A 27,938-nucleotide genomic window follows, 5' to 3' on the forward strand; every position below is an offset into this window, starting at 1 on the left:
AGAGACCTGCCACGGTGCGTCTCATGGGAACATAGAACGAGAGTCTTGCAAGACACACCCTACTTACAAGCAATATCAAAAAAAACAAATCAGTAGTGTAAAGGCAGTCATGCAGCACACACAGCTCCAGGTCTCTCAGTACATATGAAGTGTATAAGGTCGATAGGGTAGAAATGAAATGAATAGGGTAGAAATGAAACGTTGACGATTAAATGAAGAAGAAAGAAAAGCGCGGAGAAAAGAGACCCAAAAGTGATGGAGAGAAAAAAAATGCTAAAAAGAAAACAATAATCTAGGTGCAAATTTAGAAAATAAGGAACATGATGATCAGCCTGGAACAAGTGGAATGGAAAAAAAAAGCACGTCAAATTGGGTGCGGAGAAAAGAGACTCAAATGCGTTAGACAGAAAAAAGAGCAAAAAAGAATAATCGAGGTGCAAATTCAGAAAATAAGGAAAGTAATTATCAGCCTGGAACAAGTGGAATTGAAAAAAAAGCATGTCCAATCCGGCTCAGAATTAAAAGACAATGAATTAAAGAAAGGAGAACTTCATAAAGACGTTTACAAACGTTGACTCTAAACACATGCAGAGCAGGTTAGAGACTATGAAACCAGTGAAATTAGAAAGGCTTAAAAAAAAAAAAAACGGCGCTATACACATGTGGAGAAAGCTGCGACAGCTACCCCAACTGAACGCGAGCAACATTATACATCCTGCAAGAAAGAATTCAACCACGTCCGTGGCCAGAAATAAAAGACAGGTATTGCTTTTACAACGTCACGCGAGACCAGGCAGTGAGCCATCATTTAAGACAAGTCAACAGACCTCTAAGCTAGCAGTTGTTGGATTGCTTTTGGCAGGCAAGCATCATGTGTTCCCAGCTCTTAAAACAACGACATGCGACAGGCAGAAGAGACAGCTAGCAAGCAGCAAAAAGACAGCAAATAGTCCAAAGGCATATCCTTAGCGTACGTTCAGCCACAACACCCTTCACAACACGAGCAGTATTATACGTCTGGGAAGAAAGAGATGTAATCTCGCGTGGGGCTGGAAATAAAGAAACAAGTATTGTTTTTACAAAAGTTTTTAAAGTAAAAGTGAAAATAATACATATGTAACAATTCACAAGAACATAACAATCTCTTTAAATTGTAGATTGCCTGCCTAAGGTAAAGTCATCCCTGATGAATGGGGATGTGGGAATGAGGGGTCCTTTCATCGGATTAGCGCTATTTCATATGTGGAATGGCAAAATGGGGAAGGCAGCGTGATGAATGAGGTCTCCAGGACTTAAAACAAATCCAAATCATATTATGTGATATCATCTAATGTGAAATTCTACTCCGTACTTCTAGAATTTTTATTTTTATACTGTATTGAGGATTTATTCTGTTCTATGTATTGTACTGTACGGCTCAGAATAAAAGAGAATGAGTAAAATGACAAAGTAGAACTTCATAATGACGTTTACAAATGTTGACGCTAAACACATGCAGAGCAGGTTAGAGATTATGAAACCAGTGAAATTAGAAAGGCTCAAAAAAAAAAACAAAAAAAAAAAAACGGCACTATACACATGTGGAGAAAGTTAAAGGATATGAAAGTAGGAAAATTAGAAAATATAAAAAAAGAAAGTAAAGATTGCAGTAGCGCAAACAAACAAACTGCCTCATTTAACTATGCACCAGTCTAACTTTGGTTTTGCATAATAATTACTACACTATTGCACCTTAACACTTAATTCTACTTTATTTACATAATTTTACTTATTTATTATGTTCTACTATATTGTTATCTTTCAATCTGTGACTTTTTGTTAATTTAACTGATATTCTTCTAACTTTGCACAGTTTTTGATAAGCGGATCAGGATGCATTTCACTGCATGTTGTCCTGTATAACTACGCATGTGACAAATAAAGAATCTTGAGAATTTCAAAAACGGAGTTTGCCGCACATGCATTTATTGGTTACTTTGTTAATGTATATATATTTATCTGTCTGCTGATTTAAAAAGCTACATTTACCCCAGGAGTCAAAAACGTTCTGTCTAGCCCTTGTACAAAAACCAAGACAAAAGCTGGGCTATCACCTTGGTAACCCCATGTACTTTTGGAACTGTGAGAGGAAAATAGCACAACTTTACAGGCAGGAGTCCAATGCAGAACTCTACTTACTTTTTTACTTTGTAAAAAAAAATTATTAACTGCTGATTATGTAGATCATTTTGTATGTGCTGAAATTCCAAACAGAGAAACCTATCCTGACCTCATTAAAAAGATTCAGCATATTGGGGACTCGCAAGATTACAAATATTGTGTTTACAGAAGTTCTGAAATAAAAGTGAAACTACTGAAATAGCAACAATTCAAAGAAAACAAAATCTTAAAAGTGTGTATCCGGAAAACCAAACACGGGGGTTGGCGAGCGAAGCGAGCAGGGGGCAAAGCCCCCTAGTTACTTTAAAAAATAATCAGACTAAATAACACGTTACTCTTAATGCATTACCCCACTGCACTTGAGAATGTGTGGTTGATTTCAGCACTGTACAGTCAGCTCATCAACAAACACGACTGACTTCTGAAATATTGAGACAGATTATTTCAACCAGGAGGAGGAATAATGCAATCGTTTGAGCACTTGCTTCTGGAAATTTATCTTGTGGATGGTTCTAACAGTCGAGGTCGACTCCCTGCTCCTTTCTTGAACTCAAACCATCGATAGTCATGAACCAAGATGAGTCGGGCAAATGAGAACACATGCTTACAGTAATGGGTAGTTGCAAGAGTGTTAAGTGTTTTTATTAAAAATCGAAAACAAAATTGTTCAAATAGGTGCAGTGCAGTTCTTCCATAAATAAATAATCGAATAAAACAATCCATGGGCAGTGGAGGTTAAAACAGTTAAAAACATTACAGGAAATTGTCTTTTAAGACTCACATAAGACCCGGTGCATCCTTCTAAAATTGATGTCAGTAGGACGTCCCGTCTGCTGCAAGGTCCCTGTGGGGTAGGGAAAGGAGACGTCCTACCGAAATCATAAAAAAATATCCGTAAAAAGTAAAATAAGTAAAAAAATAACAATCAAGTTCTCCATACCACAAAAGCACTAAATGGGCCACAAAATCCAAAATAATAAGTAAAGAAGAGCATAGTGTTATGTCTTCAGGGCAGACGAGGTTTGGAGTAACCAGGAGAACGAAATCAAAATCAAAACAGGTCAAAACCAGATGATCAAAGAAAACTGAAAAGCAAGAAACAAAGTAATGCACATAAGAAAAGGTCAAAACACAAATAAAAAAGCACAAAGATTTTTAGCAAGAATTTTTTTTATCTGTAGCTCAGATAGGGAACAATTTCTCTGTGTGGCGGATGGCTCAAAAAGAAAAGCTTCTAGATAGATATTCCTTGAATGTTGTGTTTCTGTCTTCCTACTCTATGAATCCATCCATCCATTTCTCACTTTTTTGTAGACTTAGTTTGTCATCACCCTATGCATTTACTCAATCAATGTGATTGGAAAAAACTTATGAAGCTGCTTCTTGCTAGCAGGATCTCCAAAAAAATAACTAATTTTGGCTTTGCACTTAGTTTATTTTAAAATTTCCTAAATTATTTGCACATGATTTTTGTTTGTGGTAAACCTGAAATATGCTAAGATGGTCTTTAGCCAGTTTACTCTTTACGTAATATGGATGGCAAGATCCTCCTTACATATACATAGTTATACTGTAAAGGATGGAGTTTCTAACAAACATCTCTAGCTTTTTTATTGTTTTTGGGGAGCAAGGGTGTGGTTTAAAAATTTTAATTTTTCTTGCTTTTGCAGCAGAGATGGTGATGGATTGCTATTCTTCCTCAGACAAAAAGTCCTAACATTAAATCAAAAAGCAGAGAAAGTGCAATCACCACCACCTTCACAAAGGGAATAATTTTATAGCAGCTACAGTAGGCTGTTTTATTATACCATTTAGCAATAATACAAATTTTCTCAACACATAAACCATGATTACATTGCAAAGAAAAAGATACTTGGCCATTTTGACTGCTGGGGCACAATATCTAAATAAAGAACAAAAGGATTATTTATACAAAGTGAATATCTGTGCTGATTGTATTTGACAAAATTAATGAGTTTTTCTGAGATATACTGTATTGTTCAATCACAGCTGCCTTGTCTGAAATAAATTTGTTCAGATATATTACATTAAAAATACATTAGAAAATAATGGTTGTTAAAATAATTTGTTATATTACTTTAAAATATAGCACTGCATGGGTGCAAAAGCATAAAAAAAATATCTGCTGAAAAGCCGCTATTATATTGCAAGGCCACCAAAGGCAGCCAGCCTTGCAATATCTGAAATAGCTGCACATCAGCAAATTTCCCACTGTTTATTTATAATAGGCATTCTGTGCAACGCTGGGTGATCTTGATCACTCCTAGCCAATCTATATTTGCAACTGCTGTTTGTTGACACTTTAGTGTTCCCACTGCTACACTTTTGCCACATTACAGACCATTTCTCTTAAAATCTGTCTGGTTCAGACACTCTGAGACGCTGATAAGGCACTTGCCTGCTTTGCTGCAAGTCTCTGACATTACCAGCATGATGGCAAGTATGTCCCACATACTGAAAAGAGAAAAAAAACCCCACAATGTTAAGGATGTGAGAGAAAAGTTGTTTACTATGAGCTGTTAAACTTCTCTCTCAGCATATTTTTGACATTATTAATGTCAAATATATGTCATGAATTGATTCTGGCAATTGACCCCTAGAATGCCTAGTTTTCCACTGCATCAAATATGCCATCATAATAAGTGGTTATGGCAAAAGTTGTGAATTATGTTTTCTGTTAATTTAAAGAAACTGTGTTGGCACTCAGTCATACAAGGAGAGGACTAGTATTCCTGTAAGATGCTTTCACATCAAAAATGCACATAATATTTTAGTAATAAAATGGATTTGTTTCAGTGATACTTTTTCAAACCAGCAAAATGTCAGGAATTTGTTAAAAAGTAAGTCTAAAGTCCACCATAAAGTGCTAGTACCAAGCATATCAGATATCAAAATAAGCAGGCTGGATATGGTTTATGACCAGTAAAATCCCTATATTTCACAATAAAATGCATACATTTTTAAGGAGCTACAGTAGAGCTTAGTCAGCATGCATCAACAAAAGGAAAAAATATGTGACTGAAAATAATACCACACTTATAAATAAAATGTTAAAAACAATTTTGGCTGACTCAGCATTATCAGTTATTTTTCTGTTGTGCAAGAGATGAGCAAGGAAGTGGGACACAGGATGAAAAGAAAGTTAGCACATGATGAAATGGATGGAATAGCATTCTTAAATTTAGTTCTCTTACCACCCCATCTGAATGACAGATGGAGTTTTTAATCTTTAATTTACCTTCTCAGATACCCACTACATGCACCCACCCTACAGACTCTAGCAATTTTCCAGCATCCATTTACACAGCAGGAATGCTGGCAATATTCTGTTAAATTAACTATTGTGCTTTAGGTTAAATGTGGGAACGTGCTGGAAGCAAAATGATAACATTACCTGTTTCACATTGCGTTCACAGCTGCCTTTGAGTATGTTGTGAAAGAGATAAATGTCTCATTTTCCTTAAGATCACCTAGTAGTAATACTGAGAGCCTGCTAGATAGTTTGTAAAAGTAATAGATAGATAGATAGATAGATAGATAGATAGATAGATAGATAGATAGATAGATAGATAGATAGATAGATAGATAGATAGATAGATAGATAGATAGATAGATAGATAGATAGATATCACCTTCTACTAGTTAAAAGCTTTAAAATATCTTAAAATTAATATTGTGAGCCTGTTAAAAAGTATTTATGAGTTTACATCAGTTTCGTGGACAACTGGGAACTTCTTTGAGAGAGAATGCATTTCTACAGACATAATGGCCTGCACCCTGTTCATTTTGCATGACATCCTTATTTTAGTTCTTATGTTAGTCATAAACTCATATTAAGATATGACACTGTTGCAGAGGATTTACCTGTAGGTGTGCACTATATTAGCACAATAGTTACTGATCATAATTTAGCAAAATAGTTCAGACAAGCTGGCATTAATGTGGATAACTTAATTGCCATCACAAGTTGTCCCAAAACTTCGATACATCAGTGTCCTACTGAGACCCTCAGTATGGCACTGCTTAATGTGAGAGTGTTAACCAACAAGACATTTTACATTAACAATCTCAGTGATAGGAATATAGACTTTCTGACATTGAGTGAAACATGGCTTAGTAGTGATGGCGCTGCAGTATTAATTGAAGCAGCACCTCCTAATTACAATTTTGCTCACACTGTTCACCATGGTAAAAGAGGTGGCAGTCTAGGGAGTATTTTTTTTCGAGTTAAGCTGTAAAGATGCCAGTATTGGTACTTTCATGTCTTTCGAGTATCATGGTGTAACTATTCAAGGAGTATGGCAATCTTTAGTATTGACTATTTATTGACCTCCTAAATATAATGCATCTTTTATCAAAGAATTTTCAGATTTAGTATCTATAATAATAACAAATTATTATAGATTTCTAATAGTAGGCAACTTTAATTTTCATATTGATAACCAGTCTGACCCAAAAGCAAGAGAATTTAGTAATTTACTGCATTCTTTTAAACTTAGCCAGCATGTCAGTCAGGCTACACATAAGGGAGGACACTTGCTGGTAATATCAAAAGGGACATATGCTGAGTAATTCAAAAGGGTTAGACGTTAATGTGAGGCAAGTTATTGACTTGGTATATCTGACCATTTCTGCATTTCACTTGATGTAGAAATGCTAGTAACTAGAACTAAAAAGCACATTGTTACAAAACGTTAGTTTGATGCAACAGCAGCCTCTAGATTTACTAATATTATGCATGACCAGTCAGGGTATTATTATACTAATACAGCCAGTAATGTAATCAATAAGATTGACAATTTAAATGCTAAGGTGGAAGATGCAATTGATATTTTTAAACCCCAAAAAAATTCACCTGCACCAAAATACCTTGGAAGACTGTCTAAACTTAACAGGGGATGCCGCAAGGCTGAGCATGAATGGGGGAAAACTAAATTAATAGTTCAATATGAAATTCTGAAGGTGCATATTACTGAATACAGTAAAGCAGTATGTCTTGAAAGGCAGTCCTATTTTTCTAAAATTATAAATGAAAATGCAGGAAATTCAGTTTTATTTTCTACTATCAGTCATCTTCTAAGCCCAACTCAATAAGCAGATTGCCTTCTGAAAACCTCAAGCAAAACATGTAAAGCTTTTGCAGTATTCTTTAATCACAAAATAAACAAAACTTAGATGGAATATAATACATCACTCAAAGGTCAATACTGTTGACCTCTATAGTGTTCACTACAGTGAACTAAATCCTATGACTAAAATAGGTTTACCTGAACTTCGTAGAATAATTACTCAATTAAAGTCTTCCATTTGTACCCTTGAACCAGTCCCAACATGCTTTTTTAAAGAAGTTTCTGATGTGCTCACTCACAGTATACTTGATATAGTTAACTTCTCATTGTATACTGGGTTCTTCCCAGGTCCTCCAAAGACAGCAGTAGATAAACCCCTGCTCAACAAAGATAATCTTGATGCATCTGTCTTTAACAACTTTCAATCTATTTCTAACCTACCTTCTTAAAGTTAAATTCCAGAAAAAGCAATTTTTAATCAGTTAAATAGTTGTTTGAGTAAGCACGTCATTCTTGATAAGTTTCAGCCAGGATTTAGAACAAATCACAGTACAGAAACTGCATTGGATAAAGTAGAAATAAACTTGACCCCTTGGCACTAAAAGTCAAGGCGGAAGTTAAGCACTTAGGTATGATCGTGGACCTTTAATCTAAACTTTAAATTACACATTAACTATATTACTATGACTGCATTTTTTCACTTAAAAAATACTGCAAAAGTTAGATCTCTTATAACACTGAAAGACACTGAAAAATTAATTCATGCTTTTGTTTTTAGTCGACTAACTCACGGGTTCCCAGCCTTTTTCATGCCAAGGTTCTCTTGGCTATCACCATCCAAAAAACGACATATTCCACATGTCTATAATAAACTGCTATATAGACCTACTACCTGTTAAGTGCATGTAACAAAACTATATAAAGCATGGCACTTTTACCTTGAAAAAATAGACAGCTTATAATAAATAAATAAATTGAACTCACACTAGGCCTTGTGAGACTTTTGGGCTTAGATGTTCTTGTACAGTTTGTCCACTCTAGGTTGCAGCTGGCTTAGGCATAATCTGAAATAATTTTCTACATTTAAACATGCCCTGTTTTTGGTTTCCAGTATCAATGCAGAAAAACCTGCCTGACACAGGTATGTTGTTGCAAATGGTATGAGGCATTGGATGGCTTTTTTGCTCAGCACCTGGTATTCGTTTCTGAAATTGTTCCAAAATTCTGACAGTGGAATTGTAGAGAATTGCATTTTCAAAGTTCCATCATTGGTTATTTCAATTTATTCCTCTTGTGACCTCAAATCAATACAATCCTCTTCAATTCTGGACTCAAATGGATTTTTGATCCAGTTTAAATGACGACTGTCCAGGTCTAGGAAATAGTCACTAAATATTCCTTCAGGTGTGTCAGATGTGACAATATTATAGGCAGGACTATATGTGCAGGCGCACTGGACTTTCCTAGCTTCTGGTGAAGGAGTGGGAACATTAAAGTATTTCCTTCATTTAGCTTTCTCTCCCAAAGTCCAATTTTTTGTGAAAATGAATAAACTTTATCTTGCACTTTAAGTATGCTGTGATCATGGCCCTGCACACTCTGATTCAAGGTATTTAAAAGTTGAAATATGTCAACCAAATACACAGCTCCAGAACCCAAGACTGGTTGTCAAAACAGCTAGCAAACTGGGAATTCTCAGGTGAACGAAGTTCATGCAGCTCTTCACGGAGATCAAACACTCATTGTAAAACTGCCCTGTGTGACAGACACTGGACCTCAGAATGCAGCAAAAGGTTTTCAAAACTGGCACCCATGTCAGTGCACAGTTTGGCAAACAGCCTGTGTTTAAGGGGATGTGCTTTAATACTATTTACAACTTTAACAACATCTTGAAGCACTTGTTGTAATTCGTCCTCCAATCTTTTAGAGACAATAGCTTCTCTGTGCAGCATGCAGTATGTATCCACAGCATCTGGATCTCTGGCCTTTATTGACACGACAACTCCATAATGCTTGCCTGTCAATTAAATTTTACCTATTGTCTTCTCCTGAATTTCTTCACAAAATAAAAGTTGTTCAGCAAACTTTCCATCTCTCAATAAATCTGACACAGACAATAAGCTGTGCTGTGTTAGCTACATCTGTGCTTTTGTCCAACTTCTGTTTTTTTTTTTACCTGTTCCAGTAACTGGACTAAATTACTGTAGTGCTCTCCTAACAGGACTACATAAGAAAGACATCAACCAGTTGCAGTTCAAAATGCAGAAGCTAGAATCTTAATCAGCACAAGAAAATCTGAGCATATCTCACCGGTCTTAGGATCGTTACACTGGTTACCTGTGTCCTTTAGAATAGGTTTTAAGACACTGCCAATGGTATATATAGCTCTGAATAATCTTGCTACTTCATATATTTTGGAGTGGTTGTCCCCTTACATTCCCAGTTGTGAACTCAGCTCATCCACACTGGTTTGCTTATTATACCGAGAGCTAAGCATAATAGAAGTGGAACAATTTGGAATACTTTATGGATAGAGATACACCAGGCGAATATTATTGATCAATTTTAAAAAATGATTAAAATTTTACTCTTTCAATTTGGCCTTGGGCGGCACGGTGGCGCAGTGTGTAGCGCTGCAGCCTCGCAGTTAGGAGACCCGGGTTTGATTCTCGGGTTCTCCCTGCGTGGAGTTTGTATCTTCTCCCCATGTCTGCGTTGGTTTCCTCCCTTTCCTCCAAAGACATGCAGGTTAGGTGCATTGGCGATCCTAAATTGTTCCTAGTACTTTCTTGGTGTATGTGTGTGTGTGTGTGCGTGCCCTGCGGTGGGTTAGTGCCCTGCCAGGGGCTTGTTTCCTGCCTTGTGCCCTGTGTTGGCTGGGATTGGCTCCAGCAGACCCCCGTGACCCTGTAGTTAGGATATAGCGGGTTGGATATAGCATTTCTGTTCTACTTCTGATAGATTAGATATGCATTGCAATATCATATACTTCATGGATGTGTTATCATTATTAATTCCTACTTTTCTCTGTTTTCTTTTCAGGTTTCTCTGTGGTGGTGTTTCATGTCGCCATCACCTTATCAAAGTAATGTGCAGTCGCTTGTGATGATGGAATGAAAGTAGATACTCCAACTGTCTATGAGACTCACTGCATCAAAGTGTCTAAAATGAAGACTAAAAATAATAAGACTGACTTTAGCACCTTTATGTTAGTTAGAATGCCCAGTGGGGACTGGACGGTCTTTTGACCTGGAACCCCTGCAGATTTTGTTTTATTTTTCTCCAGCACCTCGCCTCTGGAGTTTTGTTTTTTTCTGTCCTCCCTGGCCATCTGACTATAGGATTAGACTTACTCTAATTGACCTAAAAAACTTATCTTCAAATTAGGATTCTACTACTTGTAAGTGCATAATGATTCTTTATTAATTATTTTTTATATATTATGTATTTAGTTATATCTAACTACCCATTTCTTTCAACTTGTGTTTTGCTTCTCTCTTGTAACTCTTCTTTTATATTGTGTAAAACACTTTGGGCTGCATTCCTTATATGAAAATGGCCTATAGAAATAAAAATGTTGTTGTTAACAAGTTCTAATAGTTACTCAGACTGATGAAACTTTCCTGTAGCTTGTACAACAACCACTGCAATACAAGTTTACATTCCAGGGGATGAATGTGCTAAGAGCCAGCTCTTTAAAAGCCACTACATCAGTCAGGGCTTAGCAGATCAGTACTACCCATTCACCAGTGGCCCTTCACGATGGGAGTGAAATTTCGTAAGAGGCGTTGTAACAGGGTTCAAATGATGATTCATGTTGCAAACTATATAAGTGTATATATGATGCAACATGAAGGGTATGTTTTCTGAAACAGTTCTGAAACAAATTTCTCTCAGGTCATTCATGTCATGAATTTATAGTGCCTATAAGAAAGTATTCACGCCCTAGAAAGTTTACACATTTTACTATTACACAAAATTGAATAAAATAAAAATTCTATGTATGACTGGTGTTTTGGGATTTTTTTTTTTTATATAATTGCCATAAAAAAGTAAACATAATATGAACACACTGCCAGGATATCAGTAGTTTGTACGTAAGAAAAAGAGTGGCAACAAGAACCACACCTGTATCTATGCAAAGCAAAACATTATGATAATGGCAAGGTTTTTGGTTTAAATCAAAATTGGATAAAAAATTCAGGAAAGAGGAAATATAAATCAAAACGGTATCAAAAGTTTCAGCAAGGGAGGGAACAGCACCATTTTAATCAGTCAAACTCTTATAAGACCTGTGCACTGGTATTAAGAAAGAGTGATAAAAACTAACACTACCTAAGGAATTTTCCCAAGGTTTTGCAAGCTAATGAGGGCTTGCTAACACAATGTTATCGGACTCCAGCAAGGAACCACCTTCCTGCCAGGACAGCAGGCTATTTTTTGGTTTAACATAAATAAAATTAAGCTGCATTAATATGTCTACAAGAAATGAAGTATGTAGCTACCAATATGATAATCTTAACAATGTTTGTAAAACTATTCATCCTTTCTGCTGTGTGGCCAGCAATTATGATAAAAATATATATATTTTTAAATATGAGTCAGTTTCTGACTGTTGATACACAAGAGGATCCACATTCGATTTAGACACTTTTAGAAAAAGAAAGTTGTTTGGTTTAACCTAAATATGGAAAGTCAATATTCATTAGTTTTTTAATTACTCACCATTGCAACAGCATCTGAGGCAAGCATCTCTTCGGCAGTCAATACAGCATAATAAGCCACATTTATTAGCACATAGCTAACTGTTACAATCACCATTGACAGGCATATAGCAAGAGGAACAGTTCTAAAACCAAAAAGAAAAGGCACACATTAAATACAAGAGAATTAAACTAATGGATTTGACATTTTTTGTATGTAACGCAAGCTTGTCCTACATCTGCTTGTCCTCTCAAATCCTAAAGATAACCATGGGAGAATATTGGGAAACTCTAAATATGTTTCAGCATGAGAGAATTTGGGTGCGCAGTTGATTGTATGATGGACTGACTTTGTCCAGGAATGACTATTCAATGTCTTATATCTGATGCTGCCATGAGAGGTTCCACCAGTACAAATGGACTGTGAGTTAGAAAATCTGTTGATAGTATTTACTGTAAAAATAAAAAAGACTATAAACTGTGTTTATACCCCAAAAATTAATAATTTTCCAAACCTGTGTAAACCTAGGGTGTTAGAATAAATCAAGCCTGTGAGTGTGTGCATATAAAGTATATATATATATATATATATATATATATATATATATATATATATATATATATATATATATATATATATATATAAGTATGTATTTATACACTAGCTGAAATAGAGGGCACTTTTTTCTTTCATTATTTAAAACACTTGCACAGATACCCACCTCCTTGCCCCACTCCATCCCTTTCCGGATCGTTGCACCTGCCTCACTTACTCCCTCTTGTCCCTCCCACGATAGATTCTTCTCAAAAGCCAAGTTATCAAAAAGCATTGATTACAGTCTCAGTACATCCCTTTTTTTGTCCTCATGAAATGTTTGCTTATCATTGACTAAAAGCGGCACAGTGATTCTGGTATTCCTTTCATTAAAGGGTGTTCTCTATCAGGAAGAATATGAATCCTGTCTGCTGAAAGGACAAGCCTCTTTATGGAGGAAAACACTGGAGTTGTACCGTTTCTTCTAAATGTTGATCAGTGATCAGAATGATCAGAATGTTCCTGCTTAACAAATAGCCAATGTTTAACTCATTTCTTGTTATAGTTAAACTGAACCCAAAACACGCACATACACACACACACACACTCAATTTCGTACATCATTGGTGGCACACACTACTAGATATAGATATAGAAAATATATTTTATATGTAAAGCCTGAAAATTGGATAAGCCTAGCGTTACCAAGGTTGAGCTATGTTTGCCCAGGTCTATAAAATATACTGCACAAACCTGAATCAGGTTATGTATGACAGAAGATTTTGGGTAACAGGAGGAAATATTTTTATTGAGGAAATACCCTTGTACACAGTATGTAGGAAGAGCATGCAAAAACCATACAATTGTTAAACAAGACTTTGATGCAGGGGCTCGAGCAATGTAAACAGTATGTGGAACATCAATCTAAAATACTTTCCTTATACAATACATCATTTCTCAAGAGCAATTTTAAATTATATTTTGTCAAACTGCCTACACAATAGTCCACAATGCCTATGCAACATTATTTAGGAGCCTAAAATTCAATAAGCATAATATATCATGCAAAGGTACAAATAATCAATGTACTTAAATATGCAATATGTGTTGTATATAATTGCAACATTTCACAAATACACTTTTAAACGAAGCATAAGTTAGTTTAGGAAATTAGTCAATAATGTTTGGTAGTGCTCCACAGAATATTAATATGAGAAAACAAATTTCAGCTTGCCTGATAAAGATTTTACTTCTTTTAATTAATTCAACAAGAGGTATGAGGATTTCAAATGTATTGTTAAATACATGTTGATAGGTAAAAGATAACTAAATGGCTGGAGGCTGATTTTTTATTTTACAAGAAAAGGCCAATTTTGGTAGGAGAGTGCCACATATAAAATTAAATTGTAAACCAGTATATTTTATAGTTTGGCTTGAAAAATCCTAAAAGTGTTTTGTTGTTGTTTTTTTTTTAATTTCTGATTTTATGAATGTAATTTATCTAGTAAAGTACTGCAGTGAACACCACGTTCATTATCACTCATGCTGAACCAATTTACCATCACCGACTGCATATACTGTACTTGGTTTGTGGTGAAGATAAATTTTTGACGCAAAGGAAACCCACCTAAACTCAGAGATAAAATTCATACTCAACAAAGAAGGCACATTTGTAACTCCTTTTAAATACACACGCAATAAACTGTTGCAGTGCGACACTAAGTCACAATAGGGTAGCAGCTTCACAACTGCTGTGACTCCCACAACCCCACTAATAAATCTACATGGACACCAGAACCCAGCAGAAACTCCACCCTGGACAATTATATAGATTGCTTCTAACAATACAAAACATCACAATGCACAAGAATAGGAAAACAAAAAAACAAAAACTTCACAGTGTCAGTTAAGAGTGGTTGATAAACACAAATACAACTGGACAACTCAGAGAAGAAAATGACAATAAAGGGCCAGGATTTGAATCTAGAAGTCTGGTTCTGTGAGGCAGCTGTGGTAGCCACTATAATACATATTTATTTATTTTTGATGTGGCATATTTTATTCAAGTTTAACATTTTTTCTGTTGAAAAAAATCATGACACAGTGAAACCATTCAATTGAAAAAGCGTAACTGATATTCTTTAAATATAATATGTTTTCTAAGGTAATCTCTGTTCTTATTTTTTAGGAAGCATGTCATTAGGTCAAAGAATGCTGCACTAAATTATAGTAGAACAAAAATAGTTAATTCCTTCTGTTTTCCATCTTGGAGAACTAGAAAATGTGCAATAAATAAAAGTAAAATGGAAAGTAATTAATGTATATAGAACACAAACAGATCAGAACTTATTTATTTATGGCATAGTAGTAGCTTGCTGGTATTGTAATATTTTGCCTTAACTTTTTAATAAAAGTAATAAAGCAGGTAAGTGAATAATTTTATCTCAAAATATCAAAGAATATTTTCACAAGTGCCTTGTATGTGGATACCATAATATGAAAGCCTCATAGATCCTGTATGCTGCAAAGAGCAGTATCTAACAGTGAACATCAAGGATATAAACAGAAGGTCACTCTCATTCCTTGATATATCATTGCTTTACCCACCTGAGTGAAATGGTTATGGAAATAGTGAGTTGAATACCACAAGTCATAAGTGATATTTGAACAGCACATATAGATTGCAATGTACAGTGGAACCTCGGTTTGCGAGCATAATTCATTCCGGAAACGTGCTTACAGTCCAAAGCACTCATGTATCAAAGCGAATTTCCCCATAAGAAATAATGGAAACTCAGATGATTCGTTCCACAACCCAAAACTATTCATATAAAAATGATTAATACAAAATATAAAGTAAAAATACATAAAACAAATTAACCTGCACTTTACCTTTGAAAAGAATCATGGCTGGTGTGAGTGAGTTTCTAAACGCTTGTGGGATTCCACCCAACGGGACGACATCAGAAGAGCGCCCCAAAGCAATCACAGTCTCCCAGAGCTGTAGCAGTTCGCCGTAAAAGCGAATCCAAAAAGATTGTGGACGTGCTATAAGTGTCTGCCATCGATGGGTGATACAAGGAACAAGGAACATTATAAATGCGCAGGGCACAGTACTACTTGGCCACGACCCTGCCTGACTGCTGTGTCTGTGTATAGGAGAGTGGCAGATCCCGCTACAATAAATAATCGCGCTGTTGCTGTTTCAAGCTGAATAAAGCTGGTGTTGCCAAAGTACTGAGACTCAGTTTCATGTTTTGGGGGACTCGCACATCACAGTGCATGCACACACACACACACACACACACACACACAATGCTGTAGTAAACAGTATACGCTTGTACGGATGTTGACTATATGAGTGAGGCACGCCAACTCAGACGGAGAATAGGAGATGATTGCCCACAATCCCGCAGCGAGAGAGAGAGAGTGAAGAACCATCAGCTCAGTTGTGATCACATGACACTCAGCAGACAAAGTGTATACATACTACTTGTATTGCAAGACCTCGCTCGTTTATCAAGTCAAAATTTATTAAAAATTTTAGCTCGTCTTGCAAAACACTCGTAAACCAAGTTACTCGCAAACCGAGGTTCCACGGTATTTCACCAAAAAAATTTTCTTTAATTATATTAGCACACCACAGAGAATTTTCAAGGCGTGGCTTAAATGTTTTGAATACACATATCGGAGAGACGGGAGAAGAAAAAAAAGGTACAACATAACATTCTCAAATCAGATTAATTGAATTCAGGGTCAAAGTAGGCCGGAGACTATCGTGTCCCTGTAGGATGCTTTTGCAGGAGTTAGCTCTGGACTTGATTGTAGCGTTTTGCAAAGACAACTCCCCTAAGCTAGTTTAAAAGAACTAAGTAACCTGACTAGTATGTCAATGCATGATTTTATCTAGGTTCTCCTGCTTTCCCACCATATACCATGGATGTGAAGATTAGCCTGAGTCATGACTCCAAATTATGCCACTGGTTGTGGTGTGTGTGTAAATGTACCTTTTAAGTCATTTATAACTTATTTGGGGTTGCACACAGTGTAACTCTCCCTGCAGAACAAGAGGGTGCATAAAATTAGTTGTTATATGGTTTAATAGAGAATTTCTGGCAGCACAAATGCCAGATATATATTTTTTGGTCCCATATTCTTTGTAAGATGGTGAAAACCCTTAGTGATCCCGTATGTGTCAGGAGTATCGGAACAGCTGAGGCGCATTTTCTCGAAACACCAGGTCTCAGTGGCTTTCAAACCCCAAAACACGCTACACCAAAGATTGGTCCATCCCAAGGATCGGGTCCCACGGCACAAACAGAGTAACATAGTTTACCCAGTTAAGTGCCAGGAGGAGTGCCGTGAATTGTTCATCGGGCAAACCAAGCAGCCACTGGCTAAGCGCATGTCACAACACAGAAGAGCTTCCTCGTCAGGCCAGGACTCCGCAGTCTATTTACATCTACAGGATAGTGGTCACTCCTTTAAAGATGAAGAGGTGCACATCCTGGACAGGGAGGAGCGCTGGTTTGAGAGAGGAATCAAGGAGGCCATTTACGTGAAAAAGGAACGACCATCTCTGAACAGAGGAGGGGGCCTAAGGGTACATCTGTCGCCATCTTACAATGCTGTGATTGCAGCCATTCCTCAACCCTCTATGAATGGTTCACACGTCTACTAATCAGTGGACAATTTGCATATCACTGATCAACTGGCCCTTTGTCAATGGTGCTAGTCTCTGTGATTAAGCAAAGGTACTGTTTATAAGGTTGGGGAAACCTGCAGTCAATTGAGACTGAGGAAGAGACTTGGATAAGTCTCGAAATATTTCTCCCACTTAAAAAAACTTTGTCCAGATGAACAGAATCAAATTTCTAGGGTGAACTGATGAAGTGCAGGATGTAGGATGCTAGGCAAGGCATGAAAGGAACTGGATAGAGAAATTTATATCTAAGAGGCACCAGCAGTACCTTGAATAGACTATGTTATGCCAGTACAGAAAAGAGGACACTGCCAGGAGGTGATAGGATGTATAGTATAAATCAAAAGTATGCCCTGGAAACAACAACTACTAAATGGGTATGGAAGTAGCAGACTGGCAGAGATTGAAAGTTATCTCTGTTAGGTGGCAGCAAGATAGTTCAATCAAAGTCAAATTATATTGGTCAAAGTACTTATATTCTAAAATATCAACTACATATATATGAATATAATTATATATCACATGTTGAAACAGTATTTTGATGAGCAACATTTTATATGAATTCAAGTCCCCTTTAATTTATTGCAAGAAACACAGATAGGTAGTTTACAATAAATAGCACAGGTAAATGGATAGAGACACAGACAGATGGATAGAAAGATGCCTCGGGATTGGCAGATTTCTTTTTATCAAATTTTATCAATTTAATTATTTTATGCTCATCTGACTGCAAAATTCTATATGTTTACACTATCCCTGGACATTTCTAGAGTAATTAGGCAAGTTGAAAAATTGACCTCTTTGGGTTTCCTTTGAAATGGTTAACCTCAATCTTACTGATTACCTTTGTCCCAAGGTGAAGAATTCCATTTAAATAAATCACTAGCCACCTGAAAGGAAAGGGAAATTGACAGACACAAGTTACATAGAAGAAGAAAAATAAAGAGGAAGAAGAAACAAGCACATGCATAAACTAAGCAGACAGGCATGGTAAAATAATTGCTTGGTAGAATTAAAAAGAAACAATTATAACAGTTTACAAGCATTTGTTTACTTTCAGCTTTGCAGTTTTATGACAGCTTAGGAGTATCTGACTGCAGGTAGTGACTTTAAAATAGGAATGTTCACAAATAATAATTAATAAAGTGACAAATAAAAGCAGCAATTGCTTTTGTGTGACAGTTGAATGTAACTGAAGCATTATACACTTCACCAGCTACAGAATACTGCTCACCTGACAGAAAACAGCAGTTTTGGGCCCACTTAAGGGGCTTACAATGAACATCTGCTAACTGCATCTACTAATCTGTGCTGCTTGCCGCTGTGTCATTCTATAACTGTTATTAAGATGCTTCTCAAAATATGAGGATAAAGCATTTATACACTGCTGCTCTAAGCAGCATGAAAGACCGGTCATTATGTTATGCATGTTCTTGATTTGTCTTTTACACAAAATATATATAGTAATGCTGTATTCGTGTTCATGTGGAGAAGTTACTGAATAAAGGACAACAGATCATAATATATAAAGTAAAGAGAGAACAAAAGTTCCTCATTGTTCTCCATTGAAGGAAAAAAACACAGTCAATTAATGGATACTTTTACTAGCACCTAACAAAGTCAGATGCATAATGCAAGAAAGAATGTGCTATATCATATTTATTGCAAACCTAGTATCTTTTTCTTGTTGGTGTGCTAACATACATTACATTCATTAAACAGAATGGAAACTGTCAAAACATCAAAACATTTTTAATTTAATATAGTGTTGTTAAAAGTATTGACCTTCATAGGGCACATTTAACAGATTGCTAAATGTATCTATCAATTCAATTCAATTCAATTTATTTTTGTATAGCCCACAATCACACAAGTGAGTGCCGCAATGGTCTTTAAGAGGCCCTGCCTCTTGACAGCCCCCCAGCCTTGATTCTCTAAGAAGACAAGGAAAAACTCCCAAATAAAACCCTTTTAGGGAAAGTAATGGAAGAAACCTTGGGAAAGGCAATTCAAAGAGAGACTCCTTTCCAGGTAGGTTGGGTGTGCAGTGGGTGTCAAAAAGAAGAGGGCCAATACAATACAATACACAGAACAAAACAAATCCTCAATACAGTATAAAAAATTTAAAATTTACAAATATGGAGCAGAATTTAACAGTAGATGAAGACCTCAGCCATCAAGCTGCTTCCCCCATTTGGCCATCAAACAATTTTATTTTAATATAGCATTATGAAATGCCTGGACCATCACAGGTCACTTTACACAGTGTAATGGATGGCATGAAGAGACTGACATCTCAGCTGGGAATCAACAAGGACTCTTACCAAGCCAGGAGGCCAATAAAATGGAAGAACTGGGGGAGATGAGCACTGAAAAATATTTTCTCCTCCATTATGCGAGGTGGCAGTCTCCCTGGATTAGGATTGCCACTTGGAGACCCCCTGGGCATGCTGTGACCTTTAGTCCCATGGGGCAACCATGTTGGGCTCCATGCAGATCGCCACGCAGAGCTGAATGGATTCCCAATCCGTACTTTTGGGACTTCTGATTGACCTGGAAGTACTTCCATCAGGCTATACCCTAGAACCTGAAATACTCCCGGGTCCAAGGGAAAAGAGACCTCTCAACCTCATCCAGCCAAGTTACAGTTGGGTGGAAGAAGGACAAAGCTCACCTGGAGGAGATGAATTGTTTTGGTTTATGTCACTTTTGAAGCCTTTGTGTAAGGTACTTCCTGTGAATAAACCTTTTATTAATACTGGAACTGTTGTTGGTGAGGTTGTGTCTAAGGTTTGGGGTGCTGCCAAACCTCCTGGTGGTCACAACAGCAAGCACGATTAAAATAGCACATTAGATATGCATCACAGTAGTGCAATAAAAACAATATGGCATATGTGAATATAATGAGGAATGCTACTAAAATGCAAGTACATCAAAACCATATTTATTCTTAACCGTGGGCCTTCAAGAGGGAAAACAAACTGCTCACAAAGCCTCTGGTTGTTGGATCTGTAACTCTCTAGATCTAATCTGACATTTTCCGACAGCTTCTGCTTAATATTAAGGTCTCTAGTTAAATCAGAGACATCACCCATTCAAATCCCTCTGTTTACTGTCTTTTATTTTTGCGGCCTTGGCATTTCGGGTAATTCTTTATATGAGGGCAACTCACCATCTACTGTCTTCCTACCTAAGAAGCCCTTATGGCACTGCACCTCCAACAATTAGAAGAGTAATTTGTGTCCTTTAAAATATAATAACAGAATGCAATAATGGCACTGGCACTCTGACAATACATGATTTTATAGTGTTTAATATTGTATGTCCGCAATTAAACATTGAAGGCAATGACAAAATGTTTGTCCAGATGTTGCATACGGTATATGCAAGCTATTATGGCTGTGTATAACAGGAAGTGTATGAATGGACAAATTTTAAGGGATGTAAAATGGTTACTTCCCACATAGCTAGGTTTGCCACATATAAACATATAATTTTTCACCATAATATTTGATTAGGTAATGTCTTTTAATTTAGCATTTTTCCCAGTGTGGTGCTCACACAAATCCTATCGAACAAAGTCCTGTTCAGAAAAGCAGGGCAGAAAACCAAGGACTGCATTACACTACAGATGAAATGAGGGTTAGCTGCAGGTGTCTTTTAGAAATCTGATAAATTACAAGGGTGAATCTAATTAAACAGTGCTTAAGAAAGCAGTAATTTAAAATAGTGACATTTAAAGAACATTTATAAAAAAGAATTTTAATAAGCTAACAAGCTTTTATATTTATGGGCTTAAAATAATGTGCTATCTCTGTTACAGGGGAATGTGTTCTATTTAAAGTTAATGGTTAAAGAATTATTTTACAAGTAAGAAAAGAACCCTGACACTTATATCAGTTTACGATACAATGTTTCAGGAGAACAATTTCTATAACCTTCAAAATGTGTAAACTAAAACAACACAAAAAAGGCAACTATTTAGACATACAGCAGAAATTATAGTCATACTCAAGACTGTAAAAGTAGTAACATGCAGGTCTTGTTGGATAAAACTCTGCAATGGAATATAACTGCAAACTGAGTGAATAGTCCTCCCAGGAAGAAATCTTCCTTTAGCATGATAGGCCAAGTTAATATTTGTTTTTTTTTTTCATTCTTTACCATAGCTGATTAGCACAAGGTATAATACTGTCATAGTACAACCCCAAATCAGAAAATTTTGGGATGGTATGGAAAATGCAAAGAAAATGCTGTGATTCTTAAATTTAGCTTGACTTTTATTTCATTGCAGACAGTATGAACCCAATATATTTCATATTTTGTATGGTCAACTTCATATACATCCATTCCTGCATTTCAGGCCTGCAACACATTCTAAAAAAAGTTGAGACGGAAGCAAATTAGAGACAGTAATGAGATAAAATAATTAAATAATAATCTGATTTTAAACAGGTGATGTTAACAGGTGTTTGTATTTGTGATTTGTTTGATTTGTTACAAAAGCAGTATCAACAAATATATTTTGGAAAGAAAAACTATTTTCTCAAGAAAGTAGATCCTCCTATATTGTTTATAGGTGTCAAAAACATGGAAAATCACTGAGAGGTTACCTTCAAAAATAATAAATACATTGGAATTCTAAGACACTTAAAATTTTCTCAAACCACCTTTTATGTTTCTCTGATCTGTTTTCACACAGTCCACCAAATCAAAAATCTTCAAGTCACAGGAATTATTCTTATGTTCAAGAATCAATAAGATCAGACAATCATCTGTACCTTTTGCCGAGAGCTAAGTGGAAAATTGCCATTACACAAATGGTGTGAAAATTGGTAACATCACTAAACTCATTACAGAAAAATGAATTTTTTTTTGGCAAAATAAAGGTGCTGTTATGGAATATTTGTTTGCCATATACTGTATGTTCACTGCTGTAATTAGTGACTCATGGTAATTGTGATGTTTTTATGTTGTATATATTTGCTCATTTGCTCATTACAACAGCATTAATGTAATATTTAAGTGACAGTGTTGTAGCAGTTAGTGCTGCTATCTTTCAGATCTAGAGTGGTGGGTTAAAATCTTCCACCTAATTATTGTCTGTGTAGAATTTGCACAATCAAGTATGTTAGTTTAACTGTCAGCTCTTACCCGGCCATATGTAAATGTGGTTGGGCCTTGCATTGGATTGGCCCCCCATCCAGGGTTTGTTCCTGCCTTTCAGTTAATGCTGTCATATGGGATCTATAGTAAAGTTAGGTCCATGGCTATTTGCCATTTTAAATAAATAATCTCTGCACTCATTGCTTAAGGAAGGGGCATGGTTAGTGTGGCCAGAGCGGTTTCCAGGTGCGATAAGGGCATGGACATCTCCGCACTGAAGTGCATAGGTGCATGATCACCCGTGTCCGTAATTGAGGCTGGGAGCTGCTAATCGCCATACCTGTGCCATGTCCCCATTATAAACAGGAGAAGTTTCGAGTACGGAGGGGGAGAAAAAGACCGAAAACATGGTCGGGGGTTAAGAAGGAGAGAACGCAGGAAGCTGAGAGCCGGTGTGAGTGAGCATGAGGAGGATCACTACTGGATGCAGGCAGGGTGGGAGAAGTGCCACTCAGAAGGAGTGTATGGCCGACATTCAGTGGGGGCAGCAGGAAGCGGTTGCTCCAGCTGAGTGATCTCCAGGAGCTGGAGTGACCAAGAAGGTGGTTGGCTCATCGTGGAAGGCAGCGGGAGTCAAAGGCTTCAGAGGTTGAAGCCTCAGCGTGAGCACCCTGGCCATTGGAGAACCCAAGTCTCGGTCTGGCAGGCGCTATATGGAGCCAGGGGTCGGAAGGTTACCACACCAGTGTAGAAGGCAGCTGCACCTGCAGGTAGGGCAACTAACCTGTTGCAGGGCCCATATGGGAGAAGCAGAGGCACCGCCAGCTAAAAGAAGACACTGGGCTTTTAAAGGGAACTACTTCCAGCCATTGTTTTTAACCTCATTTTAATTGATTTATTTATTTGGATTATTTTAACCTCCACCTTTCATCATTTTTATGGATTATTTATGTACTGTTTTTGAGTCACTGCACTTTGGACACTGTTTTGTTTTGGTTTTGTTTATTTTAGTTTTTAATAAAAGCATTTGCACCTTTTGTACCATCCCCTTGCTCAGTTTGATTTGTCTTCATCTGCCAATTCATTCGGTTACATTACCGATGGTATTGGGTTGAGAGGCTCCCAAAAGGGAAGAGGGAGCTTGGAGCAGGACCCACATCGTCATGGAATCTGACCCTCACAACCCTGATCTTGATTAAGTGGATTATGTTATGTTAAATTACTTGACATTGTGTTAGGATACATTTTAGTTGGAGCTTCCTCACCCACAACTAAACATTACTATAAGTATGGTGTGAAAGAGTAACAGCTGAAGCATGTATGTATATGAAGGGACAGCAACTAAAATTTAATTTGTGGATCTCCCATTTAATTTTTTGTAAACGTGATATTAAACCTGTGTAGAGTTTGCATGTTCTCACTATGTCTTCCATATCTCAACATATGTGTGGGTTTTGTTGATCCATCACACCAAATTGGCTGTATATGAGTGAATGTGCTGTGTGATGCACTGGTGACAGACACACATTTGGTGCCTGCCTTTTTCCCAGAGTTGCCAAGATGGCCACCGGCTTCCTATAACTCTGAATTAGATACGAAGGTTGGAAAAATGAACAAATAAACAATGACAGAATAAAGTCCATTTTAACACAGATCATAAAACATCACATTCCTAGAGATCTTGCATTGAAAATTATTAATCTTCAATTTACAATTGCTTGCATATATACAGTACAAAGGTGAAACTACACTTTATATGAATGTACAGTTCTGCTGCCAAGGGTTTGCATAATTAAAACTCATATAAGATCAATGCAGGCCAACATTATTGGTCTTGAAGTGAAAGAAAAACCAACAAAAAAGCTTGGAAATAAACTGCTTCAAGACAGTGTATGCAGAAACGGAACACCAGAAGGCCCTTTAAGTTTATTGGGTACAGTTAGGGTGGAGTGGTGGATCTGAGGCTAAGGATCTGAGCTGGTATCCAGAAGGTTGCCGGTTCAAATTCCTGTCACTGCCAAAAGAGATCCTACTCTGCTGGGCCCTTGAGCAAGACTCTTAACCTGTAATTGCTCCAGGGGCGCTTGTACAATGGCTGACCCTGTGCTCTGACCCCAAGGGGTATGTGAAAACTAACAAATTCCTAATACAAGAAATTGTATAAGGTGAAATAAAGAACAAAAAAAAAAAGTAAATTCTCCAAAAACTGAGGAGAGACAGAGATATTCTGCATGAGGTAGGTGTGATTTGGTTTCCAAGAACAGAGAACAAGCAGCCTAGAAGCTCTCATGAGAACCTACTGTAGATGCTTAGATGAGAGAATGCAAAGACTGTAGGTCTCTAAGAAGAAAAGGGGAAGAAGTTACTATGGACTCATGACATCCAGACTTTATAGTCCTGTCTCTGAGTGATTTCAGGTCACCCAGGAAGGAGAAGGATTAGAGGAAGTTTTCTATGTTCTGGTTCTAGGAGGTAGATCAGTGGGAAAGTCTTCCCATTGGATATGCAGGGTAAAACATAAACAAATTAGACCCAGTTGAGTTTATTTTATTTTTGGGGTTAGTTAATTTATTACTTTGTCATCATATAATTGTTTTTTTTTTGTTCTTTTCTTTTTGGTTAAAATAAACCAATAGGTTTAATACTGTCCTAAAGCATGTGACATTTATCCTGGGTTTAATTGACTTCCTGGTGGCATTGTTTTACAATTTAAACCAAATTTGATTTTGTAAAGGTAATGGTTTCAAATTTTTTTCATTATACTGTATATGCCCAAAATCATAGTTTTATGCAGGTAGGATTAGTATCATTCATAATGGACATTACTCATTGTCTGATTCTGGCATTTAGAAAGTATATTATCTCTATTAGATATAATCAAATAAAAGTAACTGCAGAATAAATGTAATATTTAAAAAATCTTACTTACTTTTCAGGATTTTCAACTTCTTCCGTCACAAAATTCAAATAGAACCTTAAAAATAGTTTGATACAATTAATTTACTTAAAGTTATAAAGGAACATAAGTGACTTCTGCTAAAAAAAAAAAAAAAGTATATTTAACAGAATTGTTCACATACTTTTTGGCAATGTCTCTATTATGTCTATCGGAAAATTATTTTTATTTACTTGGCAAGTTGTAAGGTTACTGGTTTTATCATTTTTCAAAAAGAGTATGTAATTGCAGTAATACATCAACCATCTCTGTATACATTCCTAGGTTAAAGCATGTAAACATGATTTTTAAACATAACAAGTTGTGTTTATAATGCACACATTTTCCAAATCTGCTTATTCCAAGCATATGCTGTTGCATCAGGCACAATTTGAGAATCACCAAGGATGGGGTGCCTGTCCACTGTGGAACACACTTCCACAGACCCACAAACATTCATAATGAACCAGTTTTAGGCTTAAAAATCAACCTAACCTGCATATCTCTGTGATGGTGGGTGGGACTGGAGAACCTAAATAAAGCCCACTATGATATGAAGAGAAAATGCAAACTGCACAATGAAAATGGCCTTACTGGGAATTGAACTCTGACTCTTTGGAGGTGTGAAAAAGCTGACTTACTATGTTACTCTATTTATAGTACAGTATTCCACAAGTGTAACATTTTCATTTTAAATTGTTACTTGAACAGAAAAAGAAAACTATGTAAAGAAGAAATGTAAATTAAAAGCAGTGCTTATGGTTTAATGTTGAAATTAACTGGCAATTAACGAAGCATCCACAATGATTTCACCCATTTAGACCACAATGTGCTGTAGCACTTCATCCATCCATCCATTATCCAACCCGCTATATCCTAACTTCAGGGTCATGGGGTGTCTGCTGGAGCCAATCCCAGCTAACACAGGGTGCAAGGCAGGAAACAAACCCTGGACAGGGCGCTAGCCCCACCGCAGGGCGCAACACACACACACACAAAGCACACACTAGGGACAATTTAAAATCGCCAATGCACCTAACCTGCATGTCTTTGGACTGTGAGAGGAAACCGGAGGGAAACCCACGCAGACACAGGGAGAACATGCAAACTTCACGCAGGGAGGACCCAGGAAGCGAACCCAGGTCTCTTAACTGCGAGGCAGCAGCGCTACCACTGTGCCACCCTGCATGATTTTTGTTAAATAAAAATAGTGTGTCTGAGACTTAGTGGATGTTTGTTGCCTGCTGCTGTAAAGCTCTGTGGCTGCAAGGTTTACAATGGGGATACTAACTGATTGCTAGTTAATGGCAAATGCAATCAGCTCAGCTGTTCGTCATTGACACTTCTTGAGTCATTAAGGAAAGCACCTGCATCCAGAGAGTATATAAAGAGTCTCAGGACAGATAGGTCAAACAATTGATTGAGAAAGAAAAGAGAGAATTAGATTGAGAATAGAAAGATAAGAGTTGGGAGTCAATCAACAGAGAGAGAGAGAGAGAGAGGTAGAGAGGTAGAGAGGTGTCTGAGAAAAAGTCTGATTCGGGAGTGTGAGTCAGTGCAGTAGACGGGGGGCATGACGGTTGAAAGGAGGACCTGCTGTGAATGAGAGAAATGGTGCTCTAGGGGTGTGTCGCTCCTATTGGGGATGGAGAGAGCAGAACTAAAATACCATAATTCTCCAATTAATTATGAATTCTTCTTGTTAATTGCTATTGTAATGACCCATTTTATGATCAGAAAGATCAGCATCAGAGTGGTAAATAATTACTGAAATGTTATAGAATTGTTTGGGTAAAACTTATTTCCTAGGACGCAAAGCCTACTGGCGCGCATGTCTGAATATTTTATTTATTGACTGATTTTATTACTCACAATGAGTACTAGACTTATTATGAAGTATTTATGGATCATTTATTTATTTAAAGAAGTCTTTGCAATGCACTTTTTTTATGGTCACTGCCTGCGGGAAAAAATTGCACAACGCACTTTTCCATCTCAGTTTTTTTGACTATCAATGCCCCGGCAGCAGGTGATGCCAAGTCAGGGCACACTACGCACATAGTGATTAACAGGACATATTATTAATTGTTAACAATGAAAAGAATTGAACAAGTTTAGAGTGAAACAATGAGAAATCTTTTACTTTACACTTCTCAAAATCCACTTTCTTTAACTTAAACTAACATGAACGTTCAGAGGTGCAGGTAGCAGCTCCTATCAATCCAGTGTAGAGAAGAAGCAGGACTCTGTGCACTGGGTCAGGGGATGACTTACCAATGGTCAACACTGTGACTCCAATCTCAACTCTTAACTTGCTTGTCTGATTATACTTTTTTTTTGCTCTGTGACTTCATGTGTCTACTGTACTTCAAACCAAGGACTTAATGATCCTATTGGGACTGTTTTCAACAGGGAGGTTTGAGTGGGACATCATTGGATCATTGGATTTTTTTTATTTTCAGATTTGTTTTCTCAAGTGTGCTGTGCTTGATAAGTATCGATTGCCTTGTTTAAATGTTAAAAAAAATCAACAATCCAAGGTCTGAATCATCCTAGTCATTTCAGGAACACTGGGATAAGAGACTATTCTGGAAGCAAGGGGAATAAAGCAGAAATCAACCATGAAGAAATATGTGAAAAATGTGAAATAACTTAAGATTCTTAGACCCAATGCCTTGTCTCAGGGGCAAAAGGCTATACCGGGCAC

At 36.9% G+C, this 27,938-nt stretch overlaps 1 protein-coding gene across 1 annotated transcript in view; it reads right to left on the reverse strand.

Moving 5' to 3' along the window:
* The window catches only part of slc7a11 (solute carrier family 7 member 11), a 119,983-nt gene that overhangs the window by 27,067 nt on the left and 64,978 nt on the right, over nt 1–27,938 (reverse strand). Inside the window, exons 6-7 of the mRNA XM_051928244.1 lie at nt 25,226–25,270; nt 11,976–12,099 (exon numbers count right to left, since the gene is read on the reverse strand). Of these exons, the coding sequence (XP_051784204.1) occupies nt 11,976–12,099; nt 25,226–25,270 (169 nt within the window). The remainder of the gene's footprint in view (nt 1–11,975; nt 12,100–25,225; nt 25,271–27,938) is intronic.

Source organism: Erpetoichthys calabaricus, chromosome 5 (assembly GCF_900747795.2).
Source record: "Erpetoichthys calabaricus chromosome 5, fErpCal1.3, whole genome shotgun sequence".
Taxonomy (NCBI): Eukaryota; Metazoa; Chordata; class Cladistia; order Polypteriformes; family Polypteridae; genus Erpetoichthys; species Erpetoichthys calabaricus.